This window comes from Lycium barbarum, chromosome 3 (genome assembly GCF_019175385.1).
Source record: "Lycium barbarum isolate Lr01 chromosome 3, ASM1917538v2, whole genome shotgun sequence".
NCBI lineage: Eukaryota > Viridiplantae > Streptophyta > Magnoliopsida > Solanales > Solanaceae > Lycium > Lycium barbarum.
In genome coordinates this window covers 121,235,692-121,250,386 of record NC_083339.1, presented here as the reverse complement: position 1 = coordinate 121,250,386, position 14,695 = coordinate 121,235,692, and the positions used below count along the sequence as shown (strand labels likewise).

At 39.9% G+C, this 14,695-nt stretch overlaps 1 protein-coding gene across 1 annotated transcript in view; it reads left to right on the top strand.

Annotated features, from left to right (window-relative positions):
• The window catches only part of LOC132634075 (uncharacterized), a 29,607-nt gene extending 15,576 nt beyond the window's left edge, over nt 1-14,031 (top strand). Inside the window, exon 2 of the mRNA XM_060350385.1 lies at nt 13,790-14,031. Within this exon, the coding sequence (XP_060206368.1) occupies nt 13,790-13,811 (22 nt within the window). The 3' untranslated portion in view covers nt 13,812-14,031. The remainder of the gene's footprint in view (nt 1-13,789) is intronic.
• The last annotated feature ends 664 nt before the right edge of the window (nt 14,032-14,695 follow it).

Genomic DNA, 14,695 nt, shown 5'->3' with positions numbered 1-14,695 from the left:
ACCAAAGCGGTCCCTTGGGATTATCAATCCGGTGAGAGAGATAAAGGGAAAGGGAGAGTGGTCGTGGAAACCATTGCCACCGGAATGACTAGGTTTGGACGGTGCTATGCCCCTGAAGAGATAGCACGAGGGGCGTCAAACAAGGAGAATGGTCCGAAAAAAACTGTTACAGAAGCTGAAGTCGAAGAATTCTGGAGGAAAATGCCGACGAAAGAATATTCTGTTATAGAACAATTGAAGAAAACACCAGCTCAGATTTCCTTGTTTGCATTGTTGATGAACTCTGAAGCGCACAGGAGTGCCCTAGTGAAAATACTAAGTGAAGCCTATGTTCCCGCTGAGACTTCCAGTGAGAAACTGTCGGCCATGGTGGGGGAAATCCTTGAGGCCCATCGAGTATCTTTTCATAATGACGAGTTGCCACCTGAAGGTTTGGGGCATAATAAAGCATTGATCATCACCATCAGATGCAGGGATAAGTTCATCTCCAAAGTATTGATCGACGGAGGCTCAGCTGTCAATATATGTCCTGTCGCTACTCTACGAGCCTTAGGGATCGATGTCGGGAAACTCCGCGGCAGTCAGGTCAGTGTCAAAGGTTTTGACGGAGCCCAAAGAGATGTTGTTGGAGAGATTGATCTGTTTCTGGAGATTGGGCCTGTGGAGTTCACAGTGAAGTTCCAAGTGATGGACATATCTACTAGCTACAACTTGCTGATCGGGAGACCATGGATCCACATGGCTGGCGCGGTTCCTTCCACTTTGCACCAGAGTTTAAAGTTCGTGTGGGATTATCAAGAAGTAGTAATCCATGGAGAAGGCAATAATTCTCTATACCCGGAATGTTCAATTCCTCCTATTCAAAGTGTGGAAAGGCTAGACGGATCTGTTTTCCATATCAAGGAGAACGTGTGCACCGCTCAAGTGAGGAAGATGGAATTGCCACAGGTACTTATGATGGTGGCGTGGGAGATGCTGAGAAATGGCTTCCGACCCAGTCAAGGCCTCGGCCCGAACTCAGATGGAATTGTGGAACCAATTCAACTGCCTGGGCACAAGTATACTTTCGGGCTCGGATATGAGCCCACCCCCGAGGAGATTGCTTCAGCTAGTCTCAGAAGAAAGAGCGACGTTCCCTTGCCAAAGCCTGTTCCTCGCCTGAATCAGTCATTTTCTAAAGCTTCCGATGCTCAAGCACCACAGGAGATATTTGAGAATACCCTCCTGGAAAGTTTTAAGAACTTGTTCATCACTGAAGAAGAAACCGAATGCAACATGGTTTCGGACGGTTGTTCTGAAGATTCGACTATTCGGGATGCAGAGCCGGGATGCCGCTTGAACAATTGGACTTGTACCCCGCCCCCGTTTCTTCGGGAGTCTTGGTAGACTAATTGTATTCAGCATTTGATGAAACAGACACGATTTGAAATTGAGGCCTGAATCGTGCCTATGCTTTTGTTATCTTTGCCTCCAAACTTTCAAAGTTTAAATGCAATTTTCAAGTCGTGCTTTTATTTATATTCTTCCTGTCTTTGTTTAATAAATTTCTTTTACTTTTCAGCAATCAAATAAATAAATCTGCCGATACTGCGAATGTGACACATAATGAAACAAGCAAGCCCGTAGGAAATGCCGAGCAAGATTCTGAAGAATATGAAGAAGATATGCAACCTGAAGGATTAACCAAAGATTTCGAACATTTTGAGAATAAGCCAAAACCGAATCTGGATGAAACGGAAGTTATAAATTTGAGTAATTCAAAAATTATGATGGAAGTGAGAATCAGTGTCCATTTGACCCCGTCGCAGAGGGAAAAATTGATCAAACTGTTGAAAGAATATATAGATGTGTTTGCTTGGTCTTACGATGATATGCCCGGACTAAGCACTGACATCGTCTCGCATAAGTTGTCTCTTGATCCATCCTGTCCTCCGATAAAGCAAAAGAAGAGAAACATTAAATCGGATTTGAGCTTGAAAATCAAAGAAGAAATCTCCAAACAGTTTGATGCGAAGGTCATTCGGACTACAATGTACCCCACTTGGCTAGCCAATATCGTTCCCGTACCAAAGAAGGATGGTAAAGTTAGAGTATGCGTGGATTACCGGGATCTCAACAAGGCTAGTCCAAAAGACGATTTTCCTCTCCCGAATATACACATGCTCATTGATAATTGTGCGAAGCATGAGATGCAGTCTTTCGTGGATTGTTATGCAGGATATCACCAGATTCTAATGGACGAAGAAGATGCAGAGAAAACAGCATTCATCACACCTTGGGGAGTGTACTGTTATCGGGTAATGCCTTTTGGGCTCAAGAATGCAGGAGCTACCTACATGAGAGCCATGACCACCATTTTCCATGATATGATCCATAAAGAGATTGAAGTCTATGTGGATGATATCATCATCAAATCGCGAAAGAGCTTAGACCATCTAACAGATTTGAGAAAGTTCTTCGACAGGTTGAGGCGATACAATCTGAAGTTGAACCCCGCAAAGTGTGCATTCGGTGTTCCTGCAGGGAAATTGTTGGGTTTTATTGTGAGCAGAAGAGGCATAGAGTTGGACCCCTCGAAGATAAAAGCCATTCAGGAATTGCCTGCTCCAAAGAGTCGGAAAGATGTGATGAGTTTCCTCGGGCGTCTCAACTACATCAGCCGGTTTATAGCACAATCGACGGTGATATGCGAACCAATAATCAAGTTATTGAGGAAGGATGCTCCTACCAAATGGACTGAAGATTGCCAAAGAGCCTTTGACAAAATCAAAGAGTATTTGTCTAGCCCGCCTGTTTTGGTACCTCCAGAAGCTGGAAGACCTTTGTTATTGTATTTGTCCGTATCAGAAAACGCTTTCGGATGCGTATTAGGACAACATGACGAAACAAGAAGGAGGGAGCGAGCAATATACTACTTGAGCAAAAAGTTCACGCCTTACGAGGCGCGATACACGTTATTGGAACGCACATGTTGTGCTTTGACTTGGGTTGCACAGAAGTTGAGACATTATCTGTCTGCATATACTACTTGCCTCATCTCAAGAATGGACCCACTCAAGTATATTTTTCAGAAGCCTATGCCTACCGGAAAGCTAGCCAAATGGCAGATGTTGCTGAGTGAGTTCGACATTGTGTATGTTACCCAAAAACCTGTCAAAGGGCAGGCGATAGCAGATCATCTTGCAGAAAATCCTGTGGGTGGGGAATACATACCCCTTAAAACTTATTTCCCGGATGAAGAAGCGTTGTTCATCGGGGAAGATATCGCAGAAGAGTACCCGGGGTGGAGACTGTTCTTCGATGGGGCGGTAAATTCTAAAGGAGTCGGCGTTGGAGCAGTCTTGATTTCAGAGTCAGGGCAGCATTACCCCATTTCAGCAAAGCTCAAGTTCCCGTGTACCAATAATATGGCAGAATATGAGGCTTGTATTCTTGGCCTCAGAATGGCCGTTGACACGCATATACAAGAGCTTTTGGTTATAGGCGATTCAGATTTGCTGGTTCATCAAGTGCGAGGCGAATGGACCACTAAGAACCGGAAGATACTCCCGTACTTGCACTGCGTGAAAGATTTGTGTAAAAGATTCATCAAGGTAGAATTCAAACACGTTCCAAGGACACAGAACGAGTTCGCTGATGCGTTGGCCACTTTTTTCTTCTATGATTCAGCACCCAGACAAGAATCGCATAGATCCTATCAAGGTAAATGTGCACGATCAACATGCTTATTGTTTCTATGTGGATGAGGAACCTGATGGAGAACCTTGGTACCACGACATTAAGAAATATCTTAAGACAGGAAACTATCCGGAAGGCATAACCAGTGTTCAGAAGAAAACACTTCGGAGATTAGCAAACCATTTCTTCCTAAATGGAGAAATCCTGTATAGGAGGACTCCGGATTTAGGGCTATTAAGATGTGTTGATGCTAAAGAAGCAGCCCGTTTGATTGAAGAAGTGCACGGCGGTACGTGTGGGCCTCATATGAATGGCTTTACACTGGCCAAGAAAATCCTTCGCGCAGGCTATTTCTGGATGACTATGGAATCAGATTGTATCCGTTTTGTGCAGAAATGTCACCGATGTCAGATTCATGGTGATTTGATTCGAGTTCCGCCAAATGAATTGAATGTGACGAGCTCTCCGTGGCCTTTCGCAGCTTGGGGTATGGATGTCATTGGTCCCATCGAGCCAGCCGCCTCGAATGGACACAGGTTCATTTTGGTAGCCATTGATTATTTCACAAAGTGGGTGGAAGCATCTTCGCACAAGTCGGTAACAAAGAAAGTGGTAGCAGATTTTGTTCGGAGCAACATTATTTGCCGATTCGGAGTCCCAGAATCAATTATAACGGATAATGGAGCTAATCTTAACAGTAATCTGATGCGGGAGATTTGCGATACATTTAAGATTACCCATCGCAATTCCACTCCTTATCGCCCTCAGATGAATGGGGCAGTTGAAGCAGCCAATAAAAACATCAAGAGAATACTGAGAAAAATGATCGATAATTACAGGCATTGGCACGAAAAACTGCCGTTAGCTCTTCTCGGATATCGTACTACTGTGAGGACTTCAACGGGGGCAACACCTTATCTTTTGGTCTATGGGACAGAGGCGGTGTTACCTGCTGAGGTAGAAATCCCATCTCTGAGAATCATCCAAGAAGCTGAGTTAAGTGACGCTAAATGGGTACAGAATCGGTATGAACAATTGATGCTCATTGACGAAAAGAGATTGAATGCAGTTTGTCACGGGCAGCTCTATCAGAACAGAATGGCCAAAGCTTTCAACAAGAAAGTAAGACCGAGACAATTCAAAACGGGGCAATTGGTACTGAAACGCATATTTCCATGTCAAGATGAAGCTAAAGGAAAATTTGCACCTAACTGGCAAGGACCTTATATGGTCCATCGAGTATTGACTGGAGGAGTGTTAGTCTTAGCAGAAATGGATGGTGAAATTTGGCCGAAAGCTATCAACACAGACGCCGTCAAGAGATATTATGTTTAGGAGTTTTCTATTTATTTGTATGTAATATTCCGCAATACTTTCCATGTAATGGCACTACTCTCCCGTGGCGGGATGCGTAACAAACCTACACCGGGTTGGATTTTAAGATAAGATTTCCATCTTTTTGCTTGTAAATATGAACTACGCTTGGCCTGATTCCCATGGGGGATACGTAGGCGGCCTGCATAGGCCTCGGTCATATTATTAGAAAATCCCATTTCATTCTTGTTTGTAATATGAACTACGCTTGGCCTGATTCCCATGGGGGATACGTAGGCGGCCTGCATAGGCCTCGGTCATATTATTAGAAAATCCCATTTCATTCTTGTTTGTAATATGAACTACGCTTGGCCTGATTCCCATGGGGGATACGTAGGCGGCCTGCATAGGCCTCGGTCATATTATTAGAAAATCCCATTTCAGTCCTGTTTGTAATATGAACTACGTTTTGACCTGATTTCCTGTCGGATACAGGATATGTAGGCAGCCTATATAGGCTCGGTCTCGCCATTTTAGAGGCTCAATATCCCTTGTGCCAGAAACTGGGACAATTTTTTAAAGAACGTCGCCGCAAGATGACATCGAGAGACTTGGAAGAATATTGTTTCAACAGAGTCATCGGGCAGAGGAAAACATTGGAAAAGGGGCATTCGCTTTGTTTCACAATGTGTCACAGTTCCGAGTTCAGCAGAAACCATTTATCGCTATACACATATTTTACTATGTCTATTTTACTTTGAAATAATGTGATTGTAATCAGACTGTTTACCAGTTGGCCAAGACTTAAAATGAGCGGAGGTTACAAGTTCAGACGAAGTTGGAGGCATGAAGCGCCAAGAGCCGGATCCTCCAAGTCAACGCGAATCAACCCCCTCCCCAAACTTACAAAATTTTCTTTGGATGCAGGTTTCCAAGTTGCAGAAGCTAAAACATGTACAGCCTTGTAAGGATGGCGCGTCGAACGGTTTGAGAGTTCTTCTATCAATTATGCCTTTAAATGTCAATAATTTTCGGCAATCATAATGAGCTAATCTTGCAAATTATCCTTTTCAAATATATATCAACGCACAAATATTTTCTATTGCCTTCGAATACATTGCTTTATTTATTTTTAAGTACCCCTGCGTATGCTCGCCGTTTCCATATCAACTCACCCTTTCATATGATGCATGAGTTGCGCACCGCTCTTTGCATCGCTTTCATATATTTACTGGGCCATGCACCGCCCTTTTAAATTTCTGCATAAGGCCATGCACCGCCTTTCATATGATGCATGAGCTGCGCACCGCTCTTTGCATCGCTTTTATATATTTACCGGGCCATGCACCGCCCGTTTAAATTTCTGCATAAGGCCATGCACCGCCTTTCATATGATGCAGCAGCTGCGCACCGCTCCTCGCATCGTTTTCATATATTTACTGGGCCATGCACCGCCCTTTTAAATTTCTGTATAAGGCCATGCACCGCCTTATATATGATGCAGGAGCTGCGCACCGCTCCTCGCATCGTTTTCATATATTTACTGGGCCATGCACCGCCCTTTTAAATTTCTGCATAAGGCCATGCACCGCCTTACATATGATGCAGGAGCTGCGCACCGCTCCTCGCATCGTTTTCATATATTTACTGGGCCATGCACCGCCCTTTTAAATTTCTGCATAAGGCCAGGCACCGCCTTACATATGATGCAGGAGCTGCGCACCGCTCCTCGCATCGTTTTCATATATTTACTGGGCCATGCACCGCCCTTTTAAATTTCTGTATAAGGCCATGCACCGCCTTACATATGATGCAGGAGCTGCGCACCGCTCCTCGCATCGTTTTCATATATTTACTGGGCCATGCACCGCCCTTTTAAATTTCTGTATAAGGCCATGCACCGCCTTACATATGATGCAGGAGCTGCGCACCGCTCCTCGCATCGTTTTCATATATTTACTGGGCCATGCACCGCCCTTTTAAATTTCTGTATAAGGCCATGCACCGCCTTACATATGATGCAGGAGCTGCGCACCGCTCCTCGCATCGTTTTCATATATTTACTGGGCCATGCACCGCCCTTTTAAATTTCTGTATAAGGCCATGCACCGCCTTTCATATGACGCAGGAGCTGCGCACCGCTCTTCGCGTCGTTTTCGCACATTTACTGGGCCATGCACCGCCCTTTTAAAATTTATGCATAAGGCTGAGCACCGCCTTTTCATGACGCATGGGCTGCGCACCGCCCTTCGCATCCCTTTCACGTATTACATGGGCCATGCACCGCCCTTTGCATCGCATTCATATATTACATGGGCCATGCACCGCCCCTTGTGAATTCCTGCACAAGACTGAGCACCGCCTTGTACGTGGGCCATGCTTCGCTCTTTTTAAAATTTCCATATAAAGACATTGCACCGCACCTTTCCTGTTTTATTATTATTTTGATAATGCTCCGCATATGCTCGCAGCCACATTGCGCCGCGCTTGCATCGTTTTATTTCAATATTTTTTTTCTTACTGACTATTTTCATCTAGTTTAAAGTTTCGCAGGAGTTTTATCGCAACGTGGAACTATTTCTTCGGCAGCGAACTGGGGCAATACGTCGGGAAGGATGAGCAGACTTCCCGACAAGGGTCAAAGATCTACCTCGAACACTCGACTCCAATTTCAAAATTTTCCATTCGCGTCCCAGCACACTCAATTTTTAGAGCTCTATCACAATACCCAGTGTCATCGCAATTCGACACTGGGACAATATTTTGCGAAGATTCGCGTCAAATCGTGAATGCCAGTCATAGGTGTCGTAGTCTTCCCAGAACTACACGCGGCCTGATTCTCGTGCAACCCGAGATATGTAGGCAATTCGAAGACCAGATTTCGGCCATAATTTTTCTTTACCCTTAATCCACCATCGTCCTTTAGCCGGGACAAAATAGGCTACTAAGTCAACGTCTTTGCCCGAAAATTCTTTTGAATTACCAGGCAAAGAGGGACAAGTTGTTGACACCCAATTTTGTCCCGCCTCTCCTCCGAAATACCTATTTACACTTCTGGTATTTTGAGAATTTGATAAAATATGCATTTAGGTTTTACTATTAACACCCACGTTTTATTATCCTACTGCAATTATTATAATTATTATCATTATTATTATTATTATTATCATTATCATTATTATTAATTATTGTTACTGTTCTTAAATTATTATTATTACTAATTGTCATTAATTATTATTCTGGTTATTTCCATTAGTATTATTATCATTACTATTATTATTATTATTAATAATTAGTATTATCAGCGTTATGGTGTTATTAATTATTAATCATCATTATAATCGTTGTTTTATTATGATCATTGTTTTATCGACAATTGTTATTTATTATTATTATTATTCTATTATCATTATTATCATTATCATATTATTTTATTATTGCCATTATTATAATTATTAATTATCACTTTTGTTATTATCAATAACTATTATTCTTTTATTATTATTATTATTATTATTATTATCGTTAATTTATTATCATTTACTGTTATTTTATTATCGATAATTATTGTTTATTATTATTATTATTATCATTTATCTCTTATTATTAATCACCATCTTTAATATTATTATTATTATTATTAATTATTATCATTATTATTATTGCTACTTTGTTATTAATCATCAATATTTGTTATCCACTATTGTTGTTATTATTATTGTTATCGTTATTATTATTATTATTATTATTATTATTATTACCACTACAATCGTTATTATGGGCATCAGTATTATCATCATCATTTATCATTATCACTGTTATTGACTATTAATACTATTATTGTTATTACTATTACTATTATTATTATCATTATTTGCGGTACTATCGCCGCTAGTTATTCGTTACGGTATTTAGTATCATTGAAATCGACACTTCTCGGCATTTTATCAACTACCGCATACACATCGCATTTATTCTCGCGCATTTAAAATGATAGTTTTATTTATTGTTAAAATTTTGTCACACGGTCATTGCAACAACATAAATTTCATTATCCGGGTCTTTTTACAATCGCACATTTTTTCGTACCAGGTGATATTCTGGCACCCTTAGTACATCGTTGACCTAAATCGGTCTCTGATTCAAATTTAGAAGTCAAACTATTTCTTGCGCTCGGTTCGTATTTTGACTTACCGGACCCCAAATCAAAGTCCGATTAATTCCTAATATTTTTTTGGACTAGCCCATGTCGTTTATCTCAATTTTTTAGACCAGCCCATATTTTAATTTACTAGCTTTTCTTTTAATACCCAGTCTAAAAATTGACCCGGTCCACAAATGGACCGGGTCCGATCCATTTTTATCCAAACAAGGGAAACCCTTTTTCAGGGTTTCCCCTTTCATTTCTTCATTTCCATCGCCTCTTTCTCCGCCTCCCTTCCCCCATTTCTCTCTTTCTCCGCACCGCCGCCTCCATCAACTACGACATACCTCCACCTCCCACTCCGTCGCCTCCATCACCTACACCCATACCCCCTCTGACACCCCACTAACTCCACCACGCCTCACTTCACTGACACCTCACCACCTTCGTCACACCGCACCCATCTCTGACACCCGACACCATCGCCACTACCTCCATCTCCACCACGTGACTCCTACTTCATCTGTGACACCTCCACTTCTTTCGTCACGCCCATACCCCTATGACACACCCACACGTCCCATACCTCCCACTACGCACTGTTCCCCACCTTCTCCTGTCCCCTGCCCCTCCTTCTCTTCTTCAAAAGGAGTCTACAATATAAAGGGGGCTTTAAGGACGAGTTCTAAAAAAAAAAAGAAAACCCCTGAAAAGCTTCATAAAAAGATCGGTTTTTTTCTTTTTCCGGCAAAAAATCAGAATCTTATTTTCATCGAGCCGAAATATTAGGTCCCGATTTGTGTTCGTTTGTTTCGTTTGTTTGCTTTTGATTCGAGCACCGCGAACTGGGATTTAACGAGTGTTCGAGGTAAATCGGATATCACGCACCCACTTCGCTGCACCTGAAGAAGGTCAGTGACTTCTTTTTTTTTCTTTTTTTTGCGTTTCTCTGTTTGTTTTCCTTAGTTGTATGTAGTCGATTATGTGCTTGGTTGACAGGTTTAGGGTTGGGCATGTTTTAAGCTGTTGTTAACGTTAGTTATTAGGTAGCATAGATTGAATGTTGTTAGTCTTGAACTCTATTAAGTACATGTTTAGTCTTAGACCATCCGAATCAAATCGCATATCTCAGTTCATCTAATAGTCTGGAATCAACTTGGATATGCTTCTGTTTGGATTCGTGTGAGCCCCCTGTTGATGAGTGTCGTGTAATCATGAATGAGGGTCTTGTTTTTTTTTTTGAACCCTTTTAGAGTTTCTCGAAAAGTGCCATCCAATCATGAAATGAGAATCCTTATGTTGAACTTGTTAAACAGTTTGAAGAGTTTTTCCCTTTGTCTGAATCCCATCTACATATGTCATTTGAAAGTATGAAACTTAGATTGTGTTATAGATTGCAAATTTATCGCTATTATACCCTGAATGTACATATGCCTAATTGAAGATTTATTTGGCTGAAACTGTCTAAATTCTATATTCGAATTTGTGGCATTTTCCATACCCATTTTAATCTTTCTTCCTGCACCTGCCTATGTCCTGTCTAAGGCCAGCTCGTGTATCCCAGTATGTATTCGTATGTGTGTTTAAATTATCCTATCTGAAAAAAAAAACAATGAATCTGCCATTTCCCCTCACTTGAGCATCTTTAGTAGGCTTAAACTGGATAAGTATGGGCCCTATGTTAGTCTAAGAGGCCTGATTAGTTGTGAGCATATCAAAGATGCATATCTGTTGGAGTAAGGTTTTTTTTTTCCCCTTTCAGTATAGACTAAAATCTCTAGCACTTGTTTGGACCGTATATGTTTTACATACAATTATGTCATTGGTTTCGTTGACTCAGTCCTGTTGTTAGTCTAGATATTGGAAGTTTTCTTTTGTTTCGCTTAAACTCAGCATGAAGTTAAGTATCTCCATATGGGTTTGATGATATAGTGAGATTATTTTGCTATGAGTTAACAGCAATCTAAGTATCAATGTCAGTCTTGTAGCAGCATATCTAATCAGTTGCTAAACATGTGTAGTCTTGAAATCACATGTGCATGTCCAGTGCCAAACATATTCTTTAATAAATCTTAGTTTAAACATCCATATAGGTTTAATGATGAAATCAGTTTAGCTTAAGATACAATCATTTGTGTAGTCTCCTTATGCCCCTGTTGCTGGCCAACTTTAGCATTAGCATGAAGACCTCCTAATTTAGTTTCAATTATTCGGTTGTGGGCAGTGTGTTTATCTCGGCATCAAAGATTCTTGCAGCATTAAATCCCAAAGTCTTTTAGTATTATGTGTTATTGCTATATGATATGCATGGGGATACATGATATACATAGCCTGTTGCTCTATCTCTTTTTTTTTTTACACCTTATATATCTGAACTTACTCATTGACGGGATACTAATCTTTTTCCTTTTATCTTTTGCATGACCATCGCACACGAGTCCCTCGGACTCATCTTCTCCACTTCTGGCGTCGAGCCTAAGGCCCAACGAAAAAATGTGATTTATCCTCTGCCCAGTTCCGTCCATAACAAAAAAAAAATAGGAAAGATTCTGGGCCGCAGCCCAACAGCAGTCCAAAAGGGAGACTGCTGGGCCGAAGCCCAGCAGTAGCCCAATAACAGAACAGCAGCAGTAGCAAGCCTTAAAATAGGCTGAACCCATTTCATTTTACTTCAGCCTTTATTTTATTTTGTGCATTTAACTTGTACTATGCGACTAACCCTTCATATTGCTTTATATTTCTTATTTTTAGCCGAACCTTAACAATTAACGGGATTTAGTCTAATAGTGGGTAGTTAAATCAAATAATCAATGCCATAAGATTCACCCTCTTTCATTGCTGTATTTACCTATAATATACGTAGTATTCACCTTCATTAGGTCAATTAATCTTTAAAAGAGCATGACCACGTATTGGAATTAAAGGAAACCTGATTTTTACTATTTTTTCAAACGTCATTAATATGCCAATATAAATCCTGGTATATTCTAAACTTTTCAAGTCAAATTAATCATACTTATTTAGCTGAGTATATCTAATAAGGAATGATAAAAAGGGATAGAGTAAATTCACCAGCTATTTTGTATTTCACTTATCTTTCTAAAAAAATGCAAAGTTAATTCATACTTCGTCATTTTGGGTTTGTTTTCAAATATATATAAAACATTGCCTTAACCCGCGTCTCCTTCTATTCTTTATGCGAATTATCATATTTTCGTAAAACTAAATTTTGAATAGCATTATTCTACTTCCATTTAAACCGTTAGCAACATTTACAACTTTATAGCACTTTAGAATCTCCTTTTATGCAAATCGTTAATCTCGTTAGGTAGCGTTATTATTGGAAGCTCTTTTACAAGCCATATCATAAATAGCGTTTGAAACCCTTTTATTACATTTTGTAAGTCTCAGTTTTAGATAACATTACCATCCTCATCCAAAGTTTTAACAACATTTATAATTCTTATTTTTAAAAAGCATTCTCTTTATGTAAGTTATTATATTTTCCTACAAGTCAGTTCGAATAGCATCATTATATTTTATAAGTTATTTTTCTTAAAATTTCAACACTATATTTAACCTGAATTAATTAACCTGAGTTTTAGTCGGATAACCGTAAGTTAACGGATTCTAAAGGATGCCTAACCCCTTCCCTTTAGGATAATATAGAACCCTTACCTAGAATCACACTGGTTAAGCAGACTATTAACAGAGGTTTAATTAGTTTTACCTTAGTTAATAATTAGGTGCCCTAATTCACCTTAAAATTAATTAGGTGGCGACTCCTTAAAACAAAGCAATTTAGGAATCTCCAACATGTTGTACTCCGCTCTAACCCGGTTAAAACGGGGTATAACACTCATGATTCTTGATATATTACGATTGTACTAGATTCCTCATATGACAAATAATCCTATAAGGATAGATGTAATGAACGATGATAATAGTGATAATGATAATAATGACGACGATAATGGTAATGATGGCGATGAAAATAGTAGTGATGCTTATGAGCTTTTATGTACATGTGCCTACGTGTGGCTATTATGAAACCCCGAGATTATATGGCCGGGTAGAATATAAGTATATATATATATATATATATATATATATATATATATATATATATATATATATATATATATATATATATATATATATATATATATATGACGATGCGCTCGCACCGCTGCAGTTGGGTACGGACAACCCTGAAGCCTTGGTAGGGCCAGGTATGTATGATAACCGAACCTAGCCATGGTCGGGTACTCGAAACACCAAACCTTCGTGGTCGGGTATGCTATGTAAATGCTATATATATGATATGGATATGTATACAATATAGATATGAGTATGAATACGAATATGATATGAACATGAATAAGAATTTGTATATAAATACGACTATCGATACGGAATGTAAATGAGTACGGATATGAATACGGATGTATGTACACAATCTCGCATTAGAAATGGAAAGTCCCTATGAAAAGCAAGTAAGTGCTTATGGCGATGATACTACTATCTCCCATCTTTTGCTATTTCTTATGTTGCTTATTATGCTTCTATAATGATGTTGATCATGCTTTACATACTCAGTACATTCTTCATACTGACGTCCTTTTATTTGTGGACGCTGCGTTATGCCCGCAGGTGGCCAGGGAGACAGACTTGATCCATAGCTATATTACTCAGGGACTACTTAGGGGAGCTCCATTTCATTCAGAGCTGCAGCTTTTGGTATTGATTCTTTTGTGTACATATTTATGGGCATAGCGGGGTCCTGTCCTGCCTATATGATATGACAGACTCTTCTTAGAGGCTCGTAGACATGTATATATGGTTAGATATATTTGGCCTTGTCGGCCTATATTTTGGATATCATTTTGTTTGCCTCATCGGCTTATGTACATTGATATGGGCATAATTGTTGTTCAATGGAATTAGTATGAATAATTGATAGAAAGTATGATTTAGCTATGTGGCTCACCTAGAGGTAAATGTGAAAGTATGTTAAGAGGTGCCTAGGTGGGTTAGCACCGAGTGCCCATCGTGGCCCTCCGGTTGGGTCTTGACAAAAATAAAGGAAGCAAAGAAAACACATCACAGTTTTGACTACTTTGTCAAGAACCAGATTAACTGATCCAGCTATCATAGCAAATGAAATTATCATGTTCTAAAAATCACTTATGGGTACTTCTACTACTATATTACATGTTGTCAATATGGTTACAATGAGAAAAGGGCCTATACTAAACCATCAGCAACAAGTGGAGCTATGTGCTGATATTAATCATACTGAAATCTATACAGCTCTATATAGTATAGGAGATGACAAAGAACCTAGGGTGGATGAGTATAATGCCTTGTTCTTCAAGAAAGCATGGAACCTGATTAAAGATGATGTGAATGCAGCTTTTCTAGAATTTTTTCACACTGGCACACTCTTTAAGGCGGTCAATGTACTGCAATCACACTATTGCCCAAGGTTCCTGCAACTGTCGACGAATATAGGCCCATTGCTTGCTGTACTATCCTATACAAGATCAATACTAAGGT